Genomic DNA, 27748 nt, shown 5'->3' with positions numbered 1-27748 from the left:
TAGTCTTAATTATATATTCAAGTTCTGTATTAGATATATGATTGGGAAATATTGTCTACCTGTCTGTGGCTTATCTTGTCAATTACCTAGTTGTGTATTTCTTAAAATGCATAAGTTTTTATTTTGAATAGAATTCAGTTTATCAATTTTTAAAATTTTATGTCTTGTTCATTTATTGTTATGTGTAAGAACACTGTTCTAAGCCAAGGCACAAAGACTTTTTTCTGTACTTCCATGAAGTCTATGAACCATTTTGAGCTAATGTTTTTATATGATGTTAAGTGAGAGCCTAAGTTCATTATTTTGCATATAGATACATAGTTGTTGAAAAGACTGTTCTTCCCACATTGAAATTTTTTGACACCTTGGCCAAGAACTAATTGACCATAAACATAGGGATGTATTCCTTGACTTTCAATTCTCTTCCATTGATCTGTATGCATGTTCATATGCCATTATTAGACTGTCTCGATTACTGGAGCTTTATAATAAGTTTTGAAATTGAGTAATATAAGTCCTCCAACCTTTTTCTTCTTTTTCAGAATTGTTTTGGCTATTCTAGGTCTTTCATATTTTTATTAAATTTTAGGAGAAGTTTGTCATCTTAGTAACTTTGTCTTCTAATCCGTGAACATTTATTTATTTAGATCTTCTTTTCATTTAAGTCTTTATGTAGATGTTCTTTAATTTCTTTCAGCAATGTATTGTAATTTTCAGGGTACATATCTTACACTTCTTTTATTAAATTTATACCTAATTATTTTATTCTTTTTTTTTTTTCTTTTTTTTTTTTATCTCTGTGTGGTTGCCTCTCACTTGCGCCCCCAACTGGGGACCCGACGTGCAACCTAGTCATGTGCCCTGACTGGGAATTGAACCAGCGACACTTGGCTCGCAGGCCAATGCTCAATCCACTGGGCCATTTTATTCTTTTTTGATGCTATTGTGAATGTAATTGTTTTCTTAATTCTATTTTTGGATTGGTTATTTCTAATATATAGAAACAATTGTTTTTTTTATATTGAGGGTGGGGCAAAAGTAAGTTTACAGTGGTGACTACACTGTTCATATTATTGTATTTTATTTTATTCTTGAATTATTTTTTATTAATTATTATGTTATTTTACATATGAACAACTGTATGCCTGTATTGACCTTGTATCATATGACCTTACTAAGCTTACTTATTAGTTTTAGAAGCTTGTTTTCCCTGTAGATTTATTAGTGTTTTCTACACAGTTAACTATGTCATCTACAAATAAAAACAGTGCTACTTCTTTCTTTCTATTCTTTATCACTTCTTCTCTTTTTCTTGCCTTCTTGCACTGGCTAGGACTTCCAGTACAATGCTTAATATAAGAAATAAGAACTAAGATCCTTGTCTTATTTCTAACCTTAGGAAAAAAGCATTTAATCTTTTACCATTAAGTATAATGTTCACTGTAGGTTTTTTTCTATTCATAGTTTGTTGACAGTTTTTAATCATAAATAGATGTTTGATTTTTGTCAAATGCTTTTTTCTGCATCTCTTGAAATGATCAATAGTTGTGTTTTCAGTTTTATTTTTCCTGAAAGGGCTGTAAAAGATTACTATTATTTATTCTTTAAATACTTATAGGAAGCCATCCGGGCTTAGACATTTTTTTGTGGGAAGATTTTATTTACTAATTAAATTTCTGTATATGTTATAATTCTGTTCAGATTTGTGTTTCTTCTTGAGCAGGATTGTGTTTTTGTCTTAGAAATTTTCTATTTTTCCTACATGGATTTATTGACATAATTTTGTTTATAATATTCCCTTATAATTTTTAAATATAGGTTTGGTAGTACTGTCTCTTTTGATTCTTGATTTTTGTAACTTATGTCTCTTCTTAATTTTTTTAGTCTTATTTTTTAAATAATTTGGATAAAATTTATTTTTTAGCTTTATTGGGGCATAATTGACAAATAAATGGTAATATATTGTGTTAGCCAAAAAGTGTGTATGGTATTTTTCCATAAAGTAAGACACATTTTTCATTTTCGCCAATAATTGTATTGATTTGGATATTTTGAGTATTTCAACTCTCTACACATGGTATAATGTTGATTGTTCTCAGTTAATGTCTCAATTTGATCACTATCAACTTCAGCTGGTCTGCCTGATGATGGATCATCGTCCAGCAGGAAATCTCCACAAAACTTCACAAAGCACTATTGGCACAATTCTGTCAGTCACATTACCTTCTCTATACACTGCACAAATCTTTTTTGTGTGTGTTTTAGTTGTGCAAAAAACTTTCTTGAAATAAAGCATGATACACTGAAAATGTTGAATATTTTCTTCCATCTTCTGTATTAAAATGGCTACACAAAAATTCACCAATTTTGATACTTCTGTTAAATGCACACTGATATGACAGCTGTCACATTACAATCTAAAAAAATGTTTCAAATGAAGTTAAAGACAATTAAGTACTACTAGAGTCAGCTCATGGAAAAAAACTAAGCAAACTTTTTGGCCAACCCAATATTTAAAGTGTACACGATGATATGAGGTATGTATACATTGTGAAAGGATTCCTACAGTCAAGTTAATTAATAGTCCTTTACTTCACAGTTACCTTTTGTGTGTGTGTGAGAGAGAGAGAGCACTTAAGATGTACACTCTTTAGTAAGATATGAGCTTAGGTAATTCATATGAGATTTTTCTTCTCTTATAGAGTTATTTCAATTTTCCTCTAAACACAGATTTAGGTACATCTCGTACTTTTTAATATGTTGTATTTTCATTTTCATCCAGTTAAAAATATTTTAAAGTGTTTTCTTGTGATTTCTTCTTTGATCTTGGGTTATTTAGAAATGTATTGTTTGAGTTCTAAATGTTTGGGGTTCCCAGATTTCTTTGAATTTCAAGTATTTTGGGGTTCGGTTGTTAGATACATGAGCATTTATAATTGTTGTATTCAAAAAAGAACTACACAATTCAGTGACAATAGTTGGAGATATTAATATCCCACTCTCAAAAACTGATAAAAGAATTAGAGAAAGTTAGAGTATCTATGACTTGAATGAACAACTATCAGTTGACTTGACCTAACTGACATTATAGAATCTCTACCCAAAACTACAGACACACTTTTAAAGCACATACAAGGTGGGGCAAAAGTAGGTTTACAGTTGTTCATATGGAAAATAATACATAAATAAATAATAATGCAAGAAAAAACTCTGTGTTTTGTGTACTCACAATTGTAAACCTACCTTTTGCCCACCTTGTATGGAACCATCTCCAGGATAGACCATATGGTGGGACACAAAACAAGTCTCAGTACATTTAAAAAGACTGAAACCATACAAAGTATGTTTCTGCCCATAATAGAATTAAATGAGATATCCAAAGCAGGCTTGTTCTTTCCTGGGGAGCAGGGCAGGGGTTGCTTCCACTTGCTATAAAAATGGTAAATCCCTCAAGTGCAGAATTCTTCTGTAACAACCTACTGCTTGTGCAGGCACCCATCCTGGGCATGGTCTTCATGGGACTTGGGGGAGGGGGTACATGGGGAACTGACAGAAGCAAACAAGAGACACTGGCTGCTGCCATTGCCCTGAGTTGACAGAGTTCTTTGTCTTTGACGCAAGACTTGTGCCTTTGCCAACACTCATGAGACAGTAATAACTGTCTTGTTAACTCATATGATAACACCTCAGACCCTGTGTAGTTCCTGGCCATTTCCTTCTGTTTTATGAACACATTTTAATAATCTGTTCACTTGCCACCAAGATTGCCACTTGAACTGACAATGTTCCACATCAAATGAGTCCCCTCTGGCAGCAGAAGCAAAGCCATTGGTTTCCAGGGCCTGCCTTATCCTGGTTGAAGACCACCCCAACACAGCTGGGGTGCTGGGAGCAGCCCCAGGCAAAATGCCACACACTTGCTATTTTTCCCTAAGTAGAACAGTTTTCATGAATAAATAACTTAGTTTGTTTATGCCCTTGGACAGTTCCAGCTTTTGATAATATTTTGTCTAGCTTTATAGTTGCCAAAAAGGGAAGAGGATTTGTTGACTTCCTCAAACCAATCTACATCATCATGCCATCGACCCTGGTGTAACTTAACTGCCTGTTTGATTCTCTGGGATTGTATAAGACTGTTCCCCTTAAGCAGCCAGACATGGAACAGAACAGCAGCAGTTGACTCAGTCTCGGGATAGTGGATATTGAAGATGAGCTCTGCAGTGGACATGGATTTTTGTCATGGCTAATTAGGAATCATTTACAGTGATCGAGTATTATTTATACTCTTAATGTATAACTGATAAATACATTTGCATAGCAAATGTCTATGTAACATCATTATATAAATATTATCTGTATATACCTTGTATCAGCCCAGAAGATTAAAATATTACCTTGTGTAAGACCCTCCCTAAATTTCCTTCCACTTACTAATTCAGTAAATATACAGAGGCATGGTGAGTGATTCCCAGATGAAAGAGGTAACAGATTTTATCCTCAAGGCGCTTAGAGGTTAGTGTAAGTGATGCAACCCGAATGGGAAAAATGAAAGTCGGAAATGGGGAATGAAATTAAAGAATTACAGGTGTGTGCTATAGAAGTTCAGTAGGCTAATTACATTCCTCTGAGGGATTCTTTCAGTTATTACCCATTATGTACTTCCATCACCTAGTCCTCCATGCTTACATTCCCTTCCTAGTTGCCTTTATACTTAATAGTCTTGTGTTTGTCAGCCATTTAGGCTTGTCATGGTGATAACATGTGCTTCCACATGTGCTTTTCTTCCTGATACCCATCTTGTTCATATCAACCTGGATGTGGGTACGGAGACTAAGTGACTGGCCCAGCTTAATTATTAGGAAGTGGCTGAGTCAAGTTTTGAACTTAAGGTCTTTGTACTCGAAATCTTGGTCTAGTAGTGCTTCTTGTTACAAGCTCCCTCTCTTCTCCAGCCAGCGAGTAGGAAGAAATTAGCTTGGTGAGTTTGGTTAGACTTGGAGGCAGCTTAACGTGCTTCTGAACAGGCACAGAAATTAAGCAGCAAGGCGGGACTCCTCAGACCACTCTGAACCATTTCTCTCTAAGGGTTTTAGTGACTAAATTTTATAAGTATCAGAGATCCCCATTTCCAATTGCTCCTTATACATTTCTCTTGCGGATGTTGGATTGTTACTTTAGACTCAACATGTTCAAAACCAAATTCACCATCTCTCTCTCAGTTCACTGTCTCCTTTTCTGTTAATGATACCACTAACCACCCATTTTCCCACACTGGAAACCCTGTAGTCCTAGACTCCTTTTTAACCTTCATCCCAGCATCTAATCCTGCCATTGCCACTTTGCCTCATGGAGTAGTTTGTGGAAGTAAACTGACACAGTATGTGGAAAAGAACTCTGAAAACTGTGAGAGTATTTATGTCCTTTGAAGCAGCACATCTGTTGAAGTATAAGGGATAAGAATGAGGCCTCAGTGGCCATTCAGACTTGACACTTGCGTCAGTGAAGTGTGGGCTTGTATCTGAACTATGACTTCATAATCTTACATTTTGATGGCACGCTGCACCCTTAAAAGCACTTCCTAAGAAGAGGAGGAAAAAGAACAAGCGAGTGAGAATAACTGATGTGCCCAAGGTGACATAATTAGTAAGTGGTACAGCCAGGACTAGAATTCCTATTGGCTAAATCCAGAGGCCTCTTAAACTAAAACACAAGCTTTGTTTTAACACTTTACCACTTAGTATAGGTGACCTATGATGAGTGAGTGAGCCCTTTTCAACATCAGTCTCTACATATAAGGTAGAGATATATAATAGTACTGTGCCTATTTCTAGAGTTGTAAGAATTGTGTGAGTTCATATGAAGATCTACAGTGCTGGGTAGAAAGTGTTCAGTAAATGATAGCTATTGCATTACTCTTTCCCCTTCTTCACCTATATGGAGACTTTAGGGTGCTCTTCCTCTGCCTTTTCCCTTAGAAAATATATTCTTTGGGGGGGATATTTAGACTGCCTCACTTTAGAGTTTCTTGTAGTTGTGAGACATTTCCAAGGGGCTGTTGCCATACCATTTCATTGAAAAGTAGGTAGAGAATTTTCATGTTTTCCTCTCTGCTTCCCCTCTGCTAATTTCCCAGTCGAGGTTATGACACAATTCTAATGAACTCGTTTAGTTAAAAATAGATCAAATGTATGCTTTCTGGCCCTGAGGTGAAGGGGATTTTAGGTTTAATATTAGGAGTAAACTTGTAAGATCAGAATTGTCCATGCAACTGCCCTAGGAAATAATAAAGTTAGCCATGACTACAGGTATACAGAAGTTTGACCTTGCACAGCTCCACTTAGCCCATACCTTGTAATATACATTGTGGTGAGAACTGTAACAAACCGATACGCTGCCTATGTACTGTACTTTTGTGGCTTTAGATTTTTTTGATTCATGATTTTATACTGTTGTAGTTAAATGAATTGATAGCAAATAAGATAGCAAATAAACTATAACTTAGCAAAGTGAGGGAGGTTGTCAAACATCCCTGGGTATTGCCAACACAGAGAGCAAAGATTAATATTAGGCTAGAGCTGAAAATATGGCTCTGGAACCCCTGCAGACCTGAAGACATACAAAGCTCTTCAGTGAGGTCATGATGCCTGGGGCCTTTGTTGAGTGTTACTGGGCTCATGCACACTACACACATTGCTCCATAGTTTAATAAAGTAGAAAATACTGAGGTTTTATCATACATGAGACTTTCACATGCAAGGTTTGACAGGTGCTGCATGTTGCTTTCAGGATTAAAGAAAATTACTTGGGCACTGCTGTGTCCTTCCGTGAGCTGTTTTGTTCTCAACTTTCACCATCCCTATCCTTTGCCTACAACCATTCTAGTGACCAGAAAGTCTGCTTGCTCAGCAGTGATGTGCCTTGAATAGGGCCCATTAGTTTTCAGTAGTTTCCCCTGGCCTGCATGTAAGCCTTCAGTTTAATGGCCTTTTTTATGTTCATTCATTTTATTTTATTTTGCATCGTGGTTTTGTTTATTTCTTTTTTTGTTTTTTGTTTTTTCTGTTCTCTTTTTTAAAACCGTCGTGGTTTTCCCTTCATATTCCCCAATGTTTGCACATGACAAGATGTTGCCATTCCAACATTACCTCCCACTTCACTGACCAGTGCCACTACTGACCATCTAGCACCAGCCACAACGGGACCACTGCCTTCAGCTCCTCGGGATGTCGTGGCCTCCCTGGTCTCTACCCGCTTCATCAAATTGACGTGGCGGACACCTGCATCAGATCCTCATGGAGACAATCTTACCTACTCTGTCTTCTATACCAAGGAGGGGATTGCTAGGTAAGTGCCCATATGTTGAAGCCCACTGGGTACATCTTGGTCCACCCAGCCCAGTCATTCTCGCTCTGGCTTGTGATCACTGAGAAACATGTTTCCTAATTTTAGGTCATTAGAAATAAATTTGCAAACAAACTGAAGTCTTGGTGTCCTTTCCTGCCTTTCTGGGCTGACTTGTGGAGAGGATAGATAGAGCTATTTAAGTTGAAGTATTAAAATATAACCAGGGCTACCCTTTGTTCATAAGATTCAGTCAGCACAGCCTAATAAAATAAGGCTTATTTAGAACTTTCAGATTCTAAAAATAGACTTAACTTACTAACCTAATCTGAAATGAATATTTGCCTGCACCCTTATGCGTATGTGGGCTGCTGAATTTCAGGGGACCTCCTTGATGACACAAGAGTAATTAGAGATTAATTTTCCTAAAACAGCATTTTTGTTAAATTCCTGTTCATTTCCACCCGTCTCAGGACCTCACATTGCCTCTCCTTTGCTTATAGATTATCCAGAATCCCCAGGCTACTTGCCTCCCCAGTCCAGCTTTATTCTCTCTCCAACCTTACGTTCCTCACCTCCCAATTGAACTCACTTTCTAATGACATGAGTCTAGTTCTTTTTCCCAATCTAGTCTCTTCACTCACATCCCCCTTTCCCTTTTCTCAGCTCATGCTAAATTCAGTTCATCTTCTTGGCCCCATGATCCCTCATAAAGCTTTCTCTGCCCTTTCCAGCACCTTATAGCATTTCTCTTAGATATGTTTGCACCACTCATATTGGCACATAATTGTAATAGCACATAATCTTATAGTGCCATAAGTTGTTACTCTTATCTTTTTTATGTGCATTTGTGTTGTTTTCCCAACCTGATTATAAACTCCTTGGGAGAAACCATGCCACATGCCAACTATGTGTTCCTAGTATTGCTAAGTGGATTTCCTCATTGTGCTGTTACTTCACACAAGAAAAATAAAGCTGAAATATCTGTTTTGGTTATGACCTTAACTCATGACCTTAACTCTACTAAGGTGCTGGCATTGTTATATATTGTCTTTAATACAAGACTAATGAATTCAGCAAGTATAGGAACTTTAATCAAGTGAAGACTTCTTGATTTAATACTCTTGAGAAGTCTGAGTGAGGTAATTGAGCCAGATAGATGGAGCCACTCATAAGGGAATGTTTATCTGAACACTGCACTAGATTGTTTTGGGAATTACAAAAAAAAGGAAACATAGTTCTTGATACAAAAAGTCAAGACATCACTATCAGACAGGATCTGTTAAAAAGTCTCCAATCAGCTCTCAAATCTCATTACCAGTTTCAAAGAATTTCACAGGAGTAAGAAAGCATTTAGCATTCCCCAGAATAGCAAGCTTGCTTTCACACCAGGCCTTCGCCCTGCCCCTCCTACTAGAAGCGCATTCCCTCATGAATAACTGTATCTGGCTTTTGTCTGTCACCCTCAGGTGACACCTCCTTAGGCGTCCATGCATCCACCCACCTTAGTGTCACTCTCACACTATGCTCTACCAGAGCCACCTTGTTCCCAAGCCAAATACAAAATTTGCAGGAAACTTTGCAAACCTAATGACATGGCGTGGTAGCCTGAAATTGGTCGTGGAGGGAGTATATACAGTGACAAGTGCTGCAAACCAGAACTGACTGTTAAACATTTATTAGAACACCATTGCTATCACATTGCCCTGTTTTATTTCTTTGCTTTTGATCTGGAACATGTAACACTCAGAAGTGTTTTCTTTTTATTGACTTATTTATTGTGTCTGTCTTGTTCAATAGAGTATCACCAGTACCTAGAACAAAGTATGGCATGTAGTAGCACTAAATAAATATTGGTTAAGAGAATAAATTAATCTCATTCAGTGAAGAAATAATTATTCAAGAAATTATGTTAAATTAACTCTATTTGGTGGAAAGAATAAAAGTTCTATCTCTCTGCCCTGGCCAGGTGGCTCAGTTGGCTGGAGTGCTGTCCTGTAGAGCAAAAGGTTGTGGATTTGATCCCTGGTCAGGGCACATACCTGGTGGCGGGTTTGATCCCCAATCGGGGCACATACCTCAATGTTTCCCTCTCACGTTGATGTTTCTCTCTCTCCCTTTCTCTCTCTCTAAAAAATCAAAAATATATCCTCAGGTGATGATTTAAAAAAATTATATCTCTGTCTTGTATTATATATTACAAATTATAGATGTATCAAGAGATGTTTTTAAAACCTATAAATGTAGACTTCCAGTCAAGATGGAGTAACAGGTAGACATGCTTCGCCTCCTCACACAACCATAGGAAGGATCACAACTAACCTCAAAACAAAAAAGAACCAGAACTGCCAGAAACGGAACCAAGTATTTAAAGAAGAAATATTCATCCAGACAGGTGGGAGGGGCAGAGCCAGGGAACAGGGTCAGAGAGGACATCGTGTGACCGACAGAATAGGCGGTCCCACGTTCACGTGTGGTGGATAAAAATCAGGGCATAACTTCTGAGTGAGCTATCCCAGCACCAGGCCAGACCTTGCAGCCTGGGGTTGCAGTGCTGGGAAAAATAAAGCTTCATAACTGCAAGCTGTAAAAACCAGTGGGGATTGGGGCAGCAGAAGAAACTGCTGGTTTCTCAGGAGACCACACAGCCCAGAATGTAAGCAAACCCACCCACTTGGGGAACCACCACCAGGGCAGCAGCTGGAAAGGAACCAGTCGCATACAGGAAGTGGGTGAAGTGACTGGAAATGGGGCAAGTTCCAGGCAAGCCTCTAGAAATCAGGCAGCCAGCAGCATTGTCCTCTCTCGGACCCCTCTCCCCCACACACACAGCCACAAAGTCATGAGATGAGTTTCCCCGCCCTGTTGAATACCCAAGGCTCTGCCCCATGAACTTAATAGGTACACTAAGGGAGTAAAAGCAGTTCTACCTCTACACAGAAACAAACACAGAGAGGCTGCAAAATTGAGGAGACAAATATGGCCCAGATGAAGGAACAGAACAGAACCCCAGAAAAAGAGCTAAGTGAAGTGGAGACAGCTAACCTATCAGATGCAGAGTTCAAATCACTGATTATAAGGATACTCAGAGATCTCATTGAATATGGCAAAAGCATAAGGGAAGAAATGAAGGCCACACTAAGTGAAGTAAAGAAAAATCCACAGTGAAACAACAGTGAAGGGATGGAAGCTGGGATTCAAAACAACAATTTGGAACATAAGGAAGAAATAAACATTCAGCCAGAACAAAATGAAGAAACAAGAATTCAAAAAAAACAGGAGTTTAAGAAGACTCTGGGACATCTCCAAAAGTGCCAACATTTGAATCATAGGGATGCCAGAAGGAGAAGAGGAAGAGCAAGAAATTGAAAACGTATTTGAAAAAATAATGAAGGCAAACTTCCCTAATTTGACGAAGGAAATAGATATACAAGTCCAGGAAGCACAGCGAGTTTCAAAGAAGTTGGACCCAAAGAGGACCACACCAAGACACATCATAATTAAAATGCCAAAGGTTTAAATAGAGAATCTTAAAAGGAGCAAGAGAAAGGCGAAGAGTTACCCACAAAGGAGTTCCCATGAGACTATCAGCTGATTTCTCAAAACAAACTTTGCAGGCAGGAAGGGGCTGGCAAGAACTATTCAAAGTGATGAAAAGCAACGACCTACAACCAAGATTACTCTATCCAGCAAAGCTATCCTTTATAATGGAAGGGCAGATAAAGTGCTTCCCAGACAAGGTAAAACTAAAGGAGTTCATCATCAGCAAGCCCTTATTATATGAAATGCTAAAGGGACTTATTTAAGAAAAAGATCAAAACTATGAACAGTAAAATGACAACAAACTCACAACTGTCAACAACTGAATCTGAAAAAACAAAAACAAATTAAGCAGACAACCAGAGTGAGAATAGAATCATAGGAATGGGAATCATTTGAAGGGTTGTCAGCTGGGAGTGGGAAGGGGGAGGAAGCAGAAAATGGTGCCGGGATTAAGAAGCATAATTGGTAGGAACAAAGTAGGAAGATGTTAAGAATAGTATAGGAAGTAGAGAAGCCGAAGAACTTATATGCATGACCCATGGACATGAACTAAGGGGGGTGGGATTGCTGGAGGGGACAAAGGAAAAAAATAGGGACAACTGTAATAGCATAATCAATAAAATATACTTAAAAAGATGAATGTATTAGAACATATTAGAAAACAGAAGCTATTTTTATCATTATATAACGGTAAAATTCCATGTGATATTTTAAACAAAGTCAAACTATCAAGTAATAAGATGGGGAAAATTTGTAATATTTATACAAGATTGCATTGACGTTCAGTCTGTGTAAAGAGCTCCAGCAATCATAAGTACAAAACAGATATCCCAAGAAGCAAATAGTTTGAGTAGATGATTCATAGAAGTTAGTGGGAAGTTTATTGAAGTTAAAAAAAGGTTTCTACTATTATTACCAACCTTAGAAATACAAAATAGTTACCATTTTTCACCTAGAAGGCTGGCAAAAATTTTAAGTTGATAATATCCAGTGTCCAGTGTTTGCCAGGTTAAATGCTGGGAAGAAATTCACCCCAGGCCCTTGATGGCAGTATAGATTAGACTAGCCTTTGGAGAACGTGATTTGGCAGATTTTTGTATCTTCTTAGTGCACATAATCTTCAATCTAACAGTTACACTTTTAGGTTTATGTCCTATAGGTATACAGATATACATATGCATGGAGCACTCATATAAAATGTTTATTGTAACATTGTTTCTAAGAATGAAGAAAGAAAACAGTAAATGTCTGTTGATAGAATAATGGATACATAATTAGTATATGTAGGGTCTGCTGCATGGGCAACAGCAGACCCTCCATATCACCCTGCCCAGGCTCTGTAGCTTCAGCTTCACTGGAGAGGACACTCCAGCGTCATCGTAAGATGTCGATTCAACACGGGAGGAGACAGATACCGTGTCACTCCCGAGTTGGACTGCACAGCCATTCTCGGCGGTGCAGATAGACTCTTGAGAAGCTACACCATCGTCTCTCGAGACGGACGGCTGCCGACGAATTAGTATATGTATAATCCATAGGAAGTATGATGCAGGCATTTTTTAAGTGACATATCTATATATTTTGATGTGTATGTAAATCCCTATAGTTGTGATTGCCCCCTGCCTCCCAGGAGACATTTAGCAATGTCTAGGGACATTTTTGGTGATCATAACAGATGGAAGATGTTTACTGGCATCTAGTAAGTGGGAGCCAGAGATCCTGATAAACATCGTTCAGTGTATAGGATAGCCCTCTACAACAAAGAATACTCGTGCCCCCAATCTCAATGGTGCTGAGGTTGAGAGAGCCTGGCTTAAAAAGACCTGTCAAGGTACAGGCCAATACATGCCACAGTTAAGTCTCAGGGTAGGACAGGTTTTGAGCAGCGAGAAAAACTGGGACTTTAAAATTTTTTAAACTTTTAACTATATATACTTTTGTTTTTAATGAAAATCTTGTCACATTTCAAAATTTTAAATGTATCATGGATTTGAAATAAGCAGGATGATTAATAAATTAAGTTGGAATTGAGAAAAATACAGATTAAGTTGGCAGGGGATCTAGTATAAGGGAAAAGAAAATGGAAGGAGAATCCATTTTAATTCGTGTGTGTGGTGTTTGAAGGATGGGAAACTTAAGAAATCTAGTCTTACTGGCCCCAAGTTTTTTGTAGAAATTAGTTAGATTTTATAATAAAGTGGAAGTTTGGAGCAAACTGTTGGCATACCAGTAAGAATTTGTACATAATCAGTTAAGAAGGGGGCCATTTTAGACTTCTGAGCAAGTGTGCACTGTGATTTTATTAAACAGCCTTTATTAGCAATACTTTGAGAGTACCACTCAAAATTAGAGGGGAGAAGAAATGGAATCAGGGAAACAAATTAGGAAGTAGTTATGTTAACCTTGGCATGTGGTAGGTATGGCCTAGATGAAGATGAAAGCAGTGACTTGGAATGGACAGAATAAATACGTGAAATATTTTAAAGGAAGATTAATCTTACAGACTGGACTTTAATATGTGTTGTCACTTCATTACTTTCAGTTTTTGACTTCTGAATAGAAGTGGTGAAGGAGTAGAAAGAACACTTGAGTACAAAGACTGGATCCTGAGCCCTGGCTGCTGTGGCTCAGTGGATTAAGCATCGGCCTGCGAGCCAAGTGTCTCTGGTTCGATTCCCAGTCAGAGCAAATGACTAGGTTGCACGTCTGGTCCCCAGTTGGGGGCGCGAGTGACAGGCAACCACACAGTGATGTTTCTCTCCCTCTCTTTCTCCTGTCCCCTCTCTCTAAAAATAAATAAATAAACAAATAAATAAATTATTTAAAAAATATAAATAGCCTGTTTTTAAAAAAAAGACTGGGTCCTGGTTACTTGTTTTATAAAGAATATTTAGCCATTATAAACTTAAATTTTCTCATCAAAAATGAGGATTAAGTTTTCCTCAGACTTCTAAGCCTACTTCCTGCATTTGAAAATTCCACCACTAGGTGGCACTATGTGCTTCAGTCATGAGCCAAATTCTGTTGGGTTCCTGATTTTCAAAGGGTCCTTGCTCTGCCTTTTTAGCTGTGAAATGTCTGCGTTTTTTTCCCAGTGCCTTTAATGTAAACAGCAGCTTTTTTTCTGACATTAGCTACTAAATGGAGAACACCGAGTAAATTATTCCAGAAATGAATAGCATCTTAGAGATGGACATCTGTTAGTCTAGTTCAGGAGTTGGCAAACTATGGACCCTGGGCCAAATCAGGCTTGTTATTTTTATGGCCCAGGAGTTAAGAATAGTTTTTACATGTTCAAATGGTTCCATTGTAATAGGTTATGTAGATAACTGGATAATATTTTCCATTTTGCCTCCAGGACTATAAATATTTAAGAAATATTTGGCCCTTAAAAGGTTTACCATCTTGATCTCTTTTTTTTTTTTTTTTTTTTTTTTACTCACTTAGTGAATAAATGGAGGCCTGGAAAGCATTAGTGACTTGCTTGCAGTCCCCTGGAAAGCTGGTGTTGCCAGAGCTAGAACTGGAGCTCTAACTTCTAGCCCAACACTGTCTTACTATAAAGTATACCTTTTTCTTTCTGTTTGACTTCTAGCTAACACATTCTAGTCTAAGGCCCGCTGTAACCTCACACATTTATGAAAATTGTCCTTTCAAACTCACCCTGGATCTTGTCTTGAAATTTTTTTCTAGACTGACATTTGGTTCTGGGACTTCAGACTAGTCAGATATTAGAAGCCTTTTCAGGTGCTGGGTATTTAATCTTAGAGACACATAACTACTACTGACTTTTAATTTTAAAGCTTCTCTTGAAACTTGTTCTAGGTTTTTAGTTCCCTTCACTCAGTCAGTCATCAGACGTGCATGACATTGCTCTTTGCAGGTTCCCATGTTCTGCTCTGCACTGTTCCATCCTCAAAAGTGTCCTTTTTGAGAGTTAATTTGACTTAAATTGATAAGATTTTGATGTGGTATGGTATTACAATGAAAATGAAACTGCATATTTTAGAAATATTCCTAATCAATGATCTTTGTTTCCAAATCCCTCTTTGTCCAAAGGGAACGTGTTGAGAATACCAGTCACCCAGGAGAAATGCAGGTAACCATTCAAAATTTAATGCCAGCGACTGTGTATATCTTCAGAGTGATGGCTCAAAATAAACATGGCTCCGGAGAGAGTTCAGCTCCTCTCCGTGTAGAAACACAGCCTGAGGGTAAGTCTTCCACCTGTCTCTCAGCAGTCCTTGTAGGCTGGTCTACCTTACATATAGCCTTGCACACCACAGCAGTGCAAAAGATAATAGTTCCTTGCCTTTAAGAATTTTGTGAATTAGGAAAAATAAAATTAATTCACATCAAACAGTAGCAAATAGTGTAAGACAATATAATTCTACTGTTACATTCTCAAATTTTACTGATCCTTTAAGACCTGGTTCAGATGATGTCTTGAATTTTTTATCTGATCTTGGCTAATATTGTATCTATAATTCTAAGATACATTATCGCTTTCTTCATTGACTTGTGATTATGAACATATCTCATTTATTTTATGGCAAAGACAGAGTCTTTGTCGTCTTTATATTTCCCAGTGTCTAATATAGTACCTTACTCATGAAATAGGTATTTAGTATTTGTTATCACCAAGCTTGTTCAGGTCTTTACACCAAAATCTCTTTAAGGCTTTACTTTGGACCTGTAGTCTTTTGTGTTAAATACTGTTACTTCCAATTACATTTCTTAAGATTTTCTGCAACTGAAATGAGTGTCAGATTGATTTATTTTATAAATGTCTTGTATGTCTTTAATTTTGGTTGTAAACTATAGGCCTGAAACTGTGAGAAACAATCAAATCATAATGCTTTTCACATGAAGCTTTCTTCTACACTTTCACCTTCTTTTAATATAAGCCACTGTTTTTCATCATAGCCTTCTCGAGTTTTCTTTTACTGTTAACTGCACTAGTTTTTCAAGTTAACAAATATCCAATAACAAAGATTTAATTCCAGCTATGGCTAACACAACTGCAAAAACATTTGTGGAAATTACTTACCAGGGAACTGAACAGATTTCATGAATTTGCCAGTGAAACTGTAGAAGTAATTCAAAGACTTTACATGGACTGGTGGGTGGAATAAGTAAAGACCAGGAGCTATGGAACTTCACTTCCTAATGCTATAGCTGATTGTTCACTCATCAAATGTTCATTGAGTGCCCCTATACCAGGCACTGCACAAGGTATTGGAGATGCAGGGAATGAGCGAGGTAAGACTTCTCTTAAGAATGATCAGTTGAGATGGGAGGCCATTGATCATGTCAGTGACAATCCATAAATATGAGGAATCAAACTCAGGAACAAGAGGGTTGATTTAAGGAAAGAATGTGTTATTATTACAAGGAAAGGATGTTGAGTTTCACAGTTACTCTGTTCCAATGGGAGTAAAAACGGTCTGTTAGATTTCAAGCTCAATTTTCCTCCATTAACTCTCATGTACAGATGTCATTTATGAGAGATACTGGGATACAAAACAAGGAAAAATTACTGTAAAACTTAGGTATATCAAAGCAAGTTCCTAGGAAAAGATGAGAATTGGCCTAGAAGCATTTGATATAGAGGAAGCATTCTTGAGGAGGGAAACTGCATTACCCAAATTCCCAAAATAGGATCAGACTACACATGCAATGTGAGTCATGATAGAAGTAAAGGAAAAGACCACTGAATTTGATTCAATGCATGAGTTCCACCCTACGGCTGTGAACCTTCTGAAAATACATGAACATATTTGTGTGCCTGTACATAGTCACATTATCCTTGGGAAAGAGCCTGTGGATTTTATTATCATTTCAGAACTTATGAGTCAAACTGTTGAGAACTGCTGGACTAGAAGGGTCATTGTCAATTTAAAGATGAAAGAAAAGATGTCAGGGACAGTAGACTTTTTGCGTGCCTGTCATGTGTGCCAATCACTGATGTAAAGATGAGTCAAGATGTGAAGATGAGTAAGACTTGACTTCTGTCTATAAGAAGCTTAGAGTCTGATGCAGAGACAGACAGGTAACTGATTCTAAAACATGGTCCCAACCCCTTCCACAGGACATGTGTGCCTGGAAGACTCAGTGACTGATGGACTGAGTGACTGTTCAGCTCTAATTGTCTCATGTACCTTGATACCTTTCATTATATTCTTTTTGCCTGACTGACAGGTTCCAGCCTCAGTTTCTACACAAATCCTGGGTGGCAGCACAAGCATTTGTTCAAGAAGTTTGATTAAAAGAAAGTAGTTAAATAAGACTACAGATGGGAAGGCAAAAGGTTCTGCTGGGGTTGTTTCAGGGGTGGTGGTTGACTGCCCGTGCTTTGGCAGAAAGAAGACTTAGTGGAGAGCTGTGGGCACTGCATCTGCAGGCACTCAGGCCGTGTGCAGGCACAGGGTTGCAGTCAGCCTTGGAAAATATTTTACATGCTTAGCTGCACAAAGCGACTTAAATTTTTTTCCATTTATTATACTTCTGTACAGCTGAAATGAAAGAATTTATTAGCATGTTTTTTAGGATCATATTTGCCTATGTTTAGGTTAGCCAATGCATGTATTGAAAATGATTTCATGGGAATTTGGGGACTGTTTTGTATTCTTTCCCCTTTATTATGTTAGAGGAAAGTTTTCCATATCAGCAGAAGTGTGCCAAATCCCACCTGTCAGAATGCACAAAATACACTCTTAACATTAAGTGAGTAACATGAAGGACTAAAGAGTAAACAACTGTCAAAAATAACTCCAGTCAGGTTTCTCTAGTTTGGCAGCAAAACTAATTTTAAGCTATGATACTGTTATTTAAGAACGCCAGTTTGTTTTACATTTTGTTAGGTTTTTTTTTTTTTTCCCTTCCCTTAAACCTATTGGATGTCTGTTACAGAAACACTCGCAACAGAAAAGTTGTTTTCAAATATAGTGCCCAACAAAGTGTAGGCATAGGCAGCCACCCAGAATTTGTGTAGAAACTGAGTCTGGAACCTGTCAGTCAGACAAAAAGAATATAGTGAAAGGACTTCCAGCCAAGAGGGAGGCTTAGGTAGACACACTCCATCTCCCTTCACTACTAAGAAGGAATACATCTACCTTGAAAACTATAAAAATCAGTCAGAAGTTCCAGTAAATTGAACTGAAGGGAAGTCCAACTAATAAATAAAGAAGAAATACTCATCCAGACAGGTAGGAGGGGCAGAGCCAGAGCAGAGAGGATGCGGGATGGTGCACTGGCAGCAGCCACAGCACCAGCGACAGAACCAGGACAGCAACGCCTGCACCAGTAGTATAGCGGCGGCAGCACCAGCAACAGTTGGCACTGCAGTGACTGGGGCTGGCCAGTGGAAAGCACAGTCACACATTTAAAAAGTCAGGAAGGAAACCTGAGGAATTATCACAACCCCTGACCAGGCCAGGCAGCTTATGGTTCCGCCACCAGGGGAAAATAAAGCCACATTGCTTCTGGCTGTGAAAACCAGTAGGGATTGGGGCAGCAGAGGGAACTGCCAGTCCCTCAGCAGAGTCTGCTTCTTTAGTGGAAAAGGGGTGAGTGCTGAGCAGGTGGCATTGTTCCCTCTCAGACCCCTCCCCCACATATAGCACCACAAGGTGGGGAAACAGGTTTCCAGAAGGAGAAGAGGAAGAACAAGAAATTGAAAGCTCATGTGAAAAAAATAATGAAGGAAAACTTTCCTAATTTGGTGAAGGAAATGGACATACAAGTCCAAGAAGCACAGAGTCCCGAACAAGCTAGACCCAAAGAGGACCACATCAAGACACATCATAATTAAAATGCCAAAGGTTCAAGATAGAGATCTTAAAAGCAGCAAGAGGGAAAAAAAGAGAGTTACCTACAAATGGGTGCCCATAAGATTATCAGCAGATTTCTTCAAAGAAACTTTGCAGGCAAGAAGGGGCTGGCAAGAACTATTCAAAGTGATGAAAAGCAAGGACCTACAACCAAGATTACTCTATCCAGCAAAGCTATCATTTAGAATGGAAGGGCAGATGAAGTGCTTCCCAGACAAGGTAAAGCTAAAGGAGTTCATCATCATCAAGCCATTATTATATGAAGTGTTAAAGGGACTTACACGGTATTTAAGAAAGAGGATCAAAGCTATGAACATTACAATTACAAACACAACTATCAACAACAGAATATAAAAAATAAAAACAAAAACTAATCAAACAACCAGAATAGGAATAGAATCATAGATGTGGAGATCATTTGGAAGGTTATCAGCTGGGAGGAGGAAGACGAAGAAATTGAAAAATGGTGCAGGGATTAAGAAGCATAATTTGTAGGTACAAAATAGACAGGGGGGAGTTAAGAATAGTATAGAAAAGGGTGAAGCCAAAGAACTTCTATACACAACCCATGGACATGAACTAAGAGGGGGTGGGATTGCTGGAGGGTAGGGGGGGTAAATGGACAGAGAGGAGCAAAGGTAAAAGAAATTGGTACAACCGTATTAGCATAATCAATAAAATACACTAAAAAAAAAAAAAGAATATAGTGAAAAGGTATAAAGGTATGTGAGGCATTGTGGGAATTAGAGCTGAACAGTCATTCAGTCAACCAGTCATTGAGTCTTCTAAGCACATATGTCCTATGGAGAGTGTTGTTGGGTCCATGTTTTAAAATCAGAAAGTACTCAATTCCTGGCTCTGCCACCCACTAACTTCCCATCACTTGGGAATGGTTCTTAACCTCTCAACATCATATGTGAATAGGGATGATAATCGTATCCATTTCATCTGGGTTAGTGCAAAGATTAAATAGATGTCATTTCAATACATGTTAAGTACTCAATGCTGGACTGACCATAAGCATTCAATGAAAGGTAGCTATTTTTAAAATGATTCTTCTATCTAGTCTTGTTTCCTTACTGTTTCCTTGCATGCATGTGCTCACATGTCCTTTCTAAACATATCTAATAGTGTCATGTTTCTGCTCATAATTTTTCAATAATTATCTGACACCTACAATAGATAATGCAGACTCCATGGCAGAGCATTAAAGGTCCTTCATTATTCAGCTCTTGTCACGTGTTCTCTCTCCCCGTCTACTTTCTGTTCTAGCCTGAAGCACATAACATTGTCTTCTCACGTGTTATTCCTCATTTGCTGGAATAATTTCCCCCTTAGTATCTGAGAAAATTATTCATTTTTCTTGCTCCCCAGAAATCATGACTAATCTTTCTCTTTCCTACCCACACTTTCCCAAAGCAGGATTGTGTGCTCTCTTTTTTTTTTAATCTTCACCCAAGGATATGATTATTGATTTTAGAGAGAGGGGGAGGGATAGAGAGAGTGAGAGACAGAGAAACATCGATGTGAGAAAGAAACATAGATCAGTTGCCTCTTGTATGCACCCTGACCAGGGATCAAACCCGCAACCTCTTGGTGCACAGGACAACAGCCAGAGCTGTTCCTTTCTGTTTTCTTTACATCTGCTACTTAACTGTTAGTACTTATGACATTATTTGTAACTATTTATATATCTGACTTCCCCTCTAGACAGAGTTCTTTGTGGACAGGGACTCTGTCCATCCCTGCAGCCCCACTGCATGAAAATCTACCTCTTGGTGATGGTGGCTTCATATGTGCTGCTGTTCCACTGTAAAACTAGGAATTTATAAACCACAGGAAGAATTCTGCAGTGTTTTTTTTTTTCTTTTAATAAATTTGAGATTCTTCACAGATAAATTTTTGTTTTAATTTGTCATAAAAACAAATTTATTTCATATTATCCTAAAACCACTTCAGTCGTATCAATTGTTTTTTTAGTTTTTTATCATTTTTAAAACATGACCATTATGAATGACATTATTGCTGAGAATGGTTATTGAGGAGTGCAGTAAATTTTATTTATACCTTGCCATCTTGAAATTTTCTTTCTAGTTCAGCTTCCTGGCCCAGCACCTAACATCCGAGCATATGCAACTTCCCCTACTTCCATCACTGTCACCTGGGAAACACCATTATCTGGCAATGGGGAAATTCAGAATTACAAATTATACTACATGGAAAAAGGGACTGACATAGAACAGGTATAAAATAAAGCCATTTTTCTTTTTTTAAAATTTATTTTTCAATTACAGTTGACATGCATTATTGTGTTAGTTTCAGGTGTACAACATAGTGCTTAGACATTTATATACCTTATGAAGTGATCACCCCAGTAAGTCTAGGACCCATCTGACACCGTAAGTTATTTTATGAAGCCAGTTTTCAATCCATTGATTGGAATAGTACAGTTGAACTGTATTTCCAAAACTCTGTGCATGCCAGAGTTCCATGTATGCTAGTCTAGAAATCAGGGGGCGGGGGCATAGGAAATGAAAAATTGACAGATTCTATTTCTTTGTGCCAAGGTTTATTCTGTGGTTTTTACCAGCAAGGGTCACTAAACACCAGACACTTAGTTCTTAGTAAATTGCCAGTGTTTATGATTAATCTGCTTTGACTGTTAAATAACATTCTATATAAAGGATAAAAATCTTCATTGTGTCAAGTATAGAATTTTTGTAGTTAATTCTTTTTGTGACTTTTTTTGTATGAGTTGTATATATATAAATTGTTTTTATTTTATTCAAGGATGTTGATGTTTCAAGTCACTCCCATACCATTAATGGGTTGAAAAAATATACAGAGTATAGTTTTCGGGTGGTGGCCTACAATAAACATGGTCCTGGAGTCTCCACACAAGATGTTGCTGTTCAGACATTGTCAGATGGTGAGTCTTTCTTCCTTTGGAACAAAATACTGTGCTTGGAGGCCCTGGTAGTTTAGTAGTAAGGTCATGGGGTTTTTTTGTTTGTTTGTTTTGTTTTTTTAATGTGCTTTATTGTTTATGCTATTACAGTTGTCCCAATTTCTTTTCCCTTTGGTCCCCTCCACCCAGTCACCCAGTGATCCCCCTCCCTCAAGTTGTTCCCCCACTAAGTCCATGTCCATTGGTTGTGCATATAGTTCTTCTCAACATCTTCCTATCTACTCCACTCCCTCCTACTATGCTTCTTAATTCCTGTACCATCTCCCTCCCTTTCCTCTCTTCCCCCTCCCTGCTGACATCCCCCAAAAATGTTCCCTATACCTATAATTCTTTTCCCTCTTTCGTTGCCTACTTAGTCTGCCTTTGTTTCAATTCCCTAGCTTCTGTTGTTGGTTGTTGTGATACACTTTTCATTTTAATGTTCATAGTTTTAATCTTCCTTCTCCTTTAACATTTCATATAACAGTGGTTTGGATCTGATGAACTCCTTCAGTTTTCCTTTGTCCTGGAAGCACTTTCTCTGCCCTTCTATTCTGAATGACAGCTTCGCTAGATAGAGTAAACATGGTTGTAGGTTTTTGCTTTTGATTCCTTTGAATATTTCTTGCCAGTCCCTTCTTGCCTGCAGAGTTTCTTTTGAGAAATCAGCTGAGAGTCTTATTGGCACCCCTTTGTATGTAATTCTCTTCTCTCTTGCTGCTTTTAAGATTCTCTCTTTATCCTTAATTTTTGACATTTTGATTATAATGTATCTTGGTGTGGTTCTCCCTGGGTTCAGTTTTTCTGGAAAACTCTGTGCTTCCTGGACCTGTAAGTCTGTTTCCTTCCCCAAGTTAGGGAAGTTTCTGCTTCATTATTTTTTCACATAATCTTTCAATTTCTAGTTCTTCTTCACCTTCTGGCAGCCCTATGATTCAGATGTTGGCCCGCTTATAGCTGTCCCATAGGTTTCTGAGCCTCTCCTCATTTTCCTCACTTCTCGTTTCCTCTTTCTGCACTGGGTGACTGTTGGTTCCTTACCTATGTCCCAATTTGTTGATTTGATCCCTGGTTTTCTTGCCTTCACCACTAGTTTCATATGTGTTTTTGTTCATTTCCGCAGGACTAGCCTTCATTCCTTCCCCATCTTGTTTAAGATCTGCTGTCAGGTCTGTAAGCATTTTTATAAGCAAAGCTCTAAACTGAGCCTCAGAAAGATTTCCAATCTGCTGCTTCGTTAGATTAGATATTTGCTGTCTGGTCAGCTGCGTCACCAGGTTCCCTATCATGATCTGTGCCATCCTGACCGTTTTGTGTTTACCTTTGCTTCCTGGGCAGGGCTGTCACACCTCCTATGCTATTAGGGGGCAGAGCCCCGTGCACTCGTCACAGCTGGGCGACCCGTCTCACCACACTGTGGTGTTTTCTGTGGGGATGGAGGTCAAGATGGATTCCTGCCGTTCATTCTCCGCTGAGAGACCAGGAGCCTTCTCCTCTGTCCCCACCCCCTCTGGGCCTCACAGTCCAAGGCAATGGAGATCCACCTCCCCCGGCTTTGGAATCGCAAGCTGATGGGTCTGGTCTGCAGCCAGGGGTGCTCCTCAGGTGCTTCTCACCTCCCCTTAAATATGGGTGTCTGTGCTTACCACCGTCCCACCACCCGTCACTGCTGCTGCCGCTGACAGCACAGCTTGACCTCTTCTCCCCGGCTTCGCCCCTCCTACCTGTCCGGATGAGCACCACTTCTTTATAACTTCATATGCTGGAGTTCCATTTATTTTCTGGAACTTCTGGTTATTTCTGGTTTTGCGGTAGTTGTATTCTTTCTTAGTTGTGGAGGGAAACGGAGCGTGTCAGTCTAGGCCTCCATCTTGGCTGGAAGTCTCCTGTGTTTGTTTGCTCAAGGTCTTGGGTTTTGATGACAAGAAGATCCTGTTCAGATCCCAGAACCCCTTTTTTGTGGCGTAACTTTGGTCCAGTCACTTAACATGTCTGAGTATATTTCCATAATGTAAAAATGTAAATAATTTACAAAACCCAAAGTCATTGGGTTGCTGTAAAGATTTAGTGAGAGATCATAGAGTGTGGTAGTGTGAGGTACTAAATAGCTTCTCAGTGTTTTTTTTTTTTTTTTTTTTAGTAGGGGCTTTTGTATAAATAATTTATCCAAATTATCCAAGTAAATATTATTAATAACACAGACTGTTCAAGGGCTGTGCGAAGGCTAGCCTTGCTCTACTTATCAATCATATTTGCATGCCAAACAGGTCTTTTTAATTCCTCAGTGTTTTAGGACAGTTTCATTTATCACCTGTGACTGCATTTCTAAGCTTGGTTATATATATATCTATATACTCATTACCTAGAAGAGTACTTTTCAGACTACAGCTTGCCAAAGAGATTAAGTCAAGACCAGCATTTAAAAATAGGTATTTTTAGAATAGAACAGAAAATAAGTTTATTGTTCTTAGTAAGTATATGTATTTTTAATGAAACTCACCTAAATTCAATATGTTAAAAATATTTTTTTCTAAAACATTCAAGTATGTGCATATACCCTTTATATATAAACATGCATGCTTTAGAAGCTGTGGTTTGACTCCTGGAAGCAAATGCTGAAACATAACATCAGCAACAGCAGAGCGGGCTGACAGTATGTGTGTCCTGACTGAGACGGGACATCGAGGAAGACACAATGCCTGTTTTCACCTTTGTTGTATCCCTGTGAAAAATGTTTAAGTGGGATCTGATTGTGATGAAGCAGCAATCAGATTTATCCAAATTGGGGGAAATTGTGGAAAAAATAATAAACTTGCCTGGATTCTTAAAAAAAAAGTCTCATGAAAGAAAAAAGAAAAGATTAGAACTCATTCTAGAATCTAGATTAAAGAAAACTAAAGACACATGAAATAATACAAAATAGGTTTGATCTTTTACTGTTTCCTGGATCTGGGAGTAAAAAGAAATAAAGGGCACTACTGATACATTTACTTTATGTTAAATAGGCATAGTATTAGATGTGTTATTAGGTATATTAGATAAATAATATTTTGTGTTAAGATTAAGTTTTCTGAAAGTGATCATTGTATTCTAGTTTTGTTTGAGAATGTCCTTGATCTTAGGAGATATACACTGTAGTATTTAGAAGTGAAGTATCATGGTGACTGCGACTATTTCTTAGATGACTCAAACAATCTGTACATAGATGAATATGTATGTGTGAATGTAGTGAGAGAAATAGAACAGACATGGCAGAACATTAACATTTGGTGAATTCAGGAAAAGAATATATGGTGTTGATTGTATAATGCTTGCCATTGTGTTCTGTGTGTTTGACATTTTTCAAGATAAACTGGGAAAAGTAAATATAAACTATAGTTTGGTTAGCCAGCTAAATAAGCCAGTTGGTCAAGACTTTTAAGAAAAGTTAAGGGGCTTTGAAATGTACACGTGAATTGGTTTTAACTACACTAAGTGGGTTGGCATGTCAGCTATAATACCTGTCAGAGAACTGAATTGTCTGAGCATGGTGGTTAAGGGCAGCACTTGGGAATAAGGCAGATTTGGTTTCCTACATTAGCTAAAACAAATACTGTGGGCCAGAGATTTGAACATCATCTATAACATGAATAATAATGGAAGCCCCTGTGTGGGACTGTTGTAAGTCCCTGTCGTGTAAGAGCATGAAGTAAATATTAGCTATGATAATGATGAAGACAGCGCCAGCAACTACAACAGCAACTACATGGGTGCCTTGGCAGCTGAGTCAAGATTCTTAACAGGGAGATGATTGGAGCCATTCACAGTATAGGTGGCTAAGTCCTACTCCAGACCCTCAGGTTGCGGCCTGATGTACTTTGTACAAGATACATTGAGCAAGAAATAGTCTCTGTTCCGCCAGAAGCCTATAGCACAGTAAGTGCTTAGTTATATACCTGGTCACCAAGTGTCAGAGAAATGGCAAGAGATGATTCCATAGATGGATTAGAAGAGAAAACCAGAGTCAGCATTTTGTGAGCAGAGAGGACGGTAATGAGGATCACTTAAATTCTCTTTGCTTGATTAGTTTCTACAAAGGAGAATGCTGGAGGGTGTGTGGACCATAAATTTTGAGATGCCCATCACATGTTCTAATATGTGAGGAACTAAAGTTGTGCAGCTGTTTAAGCAACAGTCCCAAACTTCTCACATCTAGATGAGTGTTCCCTGCTATACAGTTGTCTTGAGAGCCAGATGGTCACTTCATTGAAGCTGTCATTGCTTAAATATTTCTTTGCTTTACTTGGAAACTGCCTTCAAAACCAGTTTTGGAACTCCTCTAAGAAAGCCAAGATCACTGATTTGTGTACATCACATTTTGGATTCATCCATTACCCATTTTATTCACTTGCCATATTCATTAGACTTGTTTCCAGAAAATTTGTGGCTATTCCCCAAAATAAAAATATCCTATCAACAAGAATAATCAAAAGAATGTTAAAAGTTTAGAATGTATCTGGGGTCTAGAAAAGTTTGTAATCAGTTGCATCCTTGAAATAAGTATTTGACTTCTCAAAGGTACATAATACTATCAACACAAGGGTACTGACAGCTGTGTTTAGACCTTCAGGTTGCATAATCAGTGTTTGAGATGTGCATTTGTGTAAAGTCTATCCAAGAGGAGTCAAATGATAGGTCATTGAAAAAAATTATGTTCTTTTTTTCTTTTTCTTTTGCCTTCCCAGTTCCCAGTGCTGCTCCCCAGAATCTGTCTTTAGAAGTAAGAAATTCAAAGGTAAAACTTTATATTGCTGTTGTTCATTTTTACTGGTATATTATTAACTCAGAAGGGCTTATGGAGAGGGAGGGAGATTCTAAGTCAAAACAATCATTCTCAGCAAGTAAGGTGACCTAGCTATCATACTTGCCAGTAAAGGTGAGCTTAGAAGCCAACTTAAGTTTATCTGTTTAAACTTTACCGCCTTTCTCTGATGCCAAAATTACTTCAGCCTTTCTAAATACAAGGTCTGTCTGTAAATACAAGGTCTGTCCAGAAAAAGTCTACCCACTGTTAATATAATGAGAACAGTTTTCAGCCAAGGAGAGTCACTGGAATGCACATGTGTGAACAACAAGGACCTCACTGTACTAGTCAGTGGGGGCGGTAAATGTCATTTAGTGAGCATGTTGTACTGTGTGGCCATCACATTCAGAATGACCGAGTGAGTAAAGCAATGAATCTGCATCAAATTTTGCATTAAGCTTAAACAATCTTCTGTGGAAACTATTTGGATGATTCAGAAGGCCACAGCTGTGGGCAACTGGTGATTGGCAGCTTCATCAGGACAACACACCTGCTCATGCATCACGTCTCATGCAGAGCTTTTTGGCAAAACATCTAATCACCCAGGTGACTCAGCCCCCCTACAGCACAGATTTGGTGCCCTGTGACTTCCGGCTTTTCCCAAAACTAAAATTACCCTTGAAAAGGTAGAGATTTCAGACCATTGATGAGACTCAGAAAAATATGATGGGGTAGCTGATGGTGACTGAGAGAACTGTGTGAGGTTTCAAGGTGCCTACTTCGAAGGGGATTGAGGTGTCATTGTCCTGTGTACAGTGTTTCTTGTATCTTCTTTAATAAATTTCATATTACATGGCCAGATACCTCCTGGACAGACCTCATATATTGCTACTGTTATGAAAATTGTTCCATTCTAGAGCTTAACAGTTCAGAACCTTGGTGATTAGGTAGAAGGAAGTCGTTTATCATAGCATAGGCCCTTAGGCCTGTCAAATGGGCCCAGTCTGAATGTCTGATGGTTGCTGATGCTGAAACCATCCCTCTTAGTCATGTTCACTGTACACTTAAGGCATGCATATCTCTCAAAAGGCCCAGAGGCCCATCTGGCTACATAGACATCTGAAACGTTTGGTCCTTTCAGAAAGTACTGTTGGACTGCTTTTCCTTAAAAAAACAAGCAGCTGATCCCCTTTTTAAAGAGTTAGACAGAAATTATCTAATTTCAGCTGTCCCTCAATTGAGATAGGAAGGGAACCTTACCCATATCAATAGTTTACTTTCTACTCCATGTGTCCTGACCTT

The 27748-nt window shown here is 38.4% G+C and overlaps 1 protein-coding gene across 8 annotated transcripts in view; it reads left to right on the top strand.

The window, feature by feature from the left end:
* Nucleotides 1–27748, top strand: part of NEO1 (neogenin 1) — a 290741-nt gene that overhangs the window by 195547 nt on the left and 67446 nt on the right. For 5 of the 8 annotated variants that reach the window (XM_090270045.1, XM_090270039.1, XM_090270041.1 and 2 more), the window contains exons 9-13: nucleotides 7125–7344; nucleotides 14944–15098; nucleotides 20811–20959; nucleotides 21507–21645; nucleotides 26388–26437. In XM_090270045.1, coding sequence (XP_090126171.1) covers nucleotides 7125–7344; nucleotides 14944–15098; nucleotides 20811–20959; nucleotides 21507–21645; nucleotides 26388–26437 — 713 coding nt within the window. The remainder of the gene's footprint in view (nucleotides 1–7124; nucleotides 7345–14943; nucleotides 15099–20810; nucleotides 20960–21506; nucleotides 21646–26387; nucleotides 26438–27748) is intronic. The other 3 variants (XM_090270046.1, XM_090270042.1, XM_090270044.1) reach the window with 1 other exon arrangement.

Source organism: Furipterus horrens, unplaced genomic scaffold (assembly GCF_987537825.1).
Source record: "Furipterus horrens unplaced genomic scaffold, mFurHor1.1.pri manual_scaffold_3, whole genome shotgun sequence".
NCBI lineage: Eukaryota > Metazoa > Chordata > Mammalia > Chiroptera > Furipteridae > Furipterus > Furipterus horrens.
Note: the sequence above shows the minus strand (reverse complement) of the source record. Positions and strands in the feature narration are given on the sequence as shown.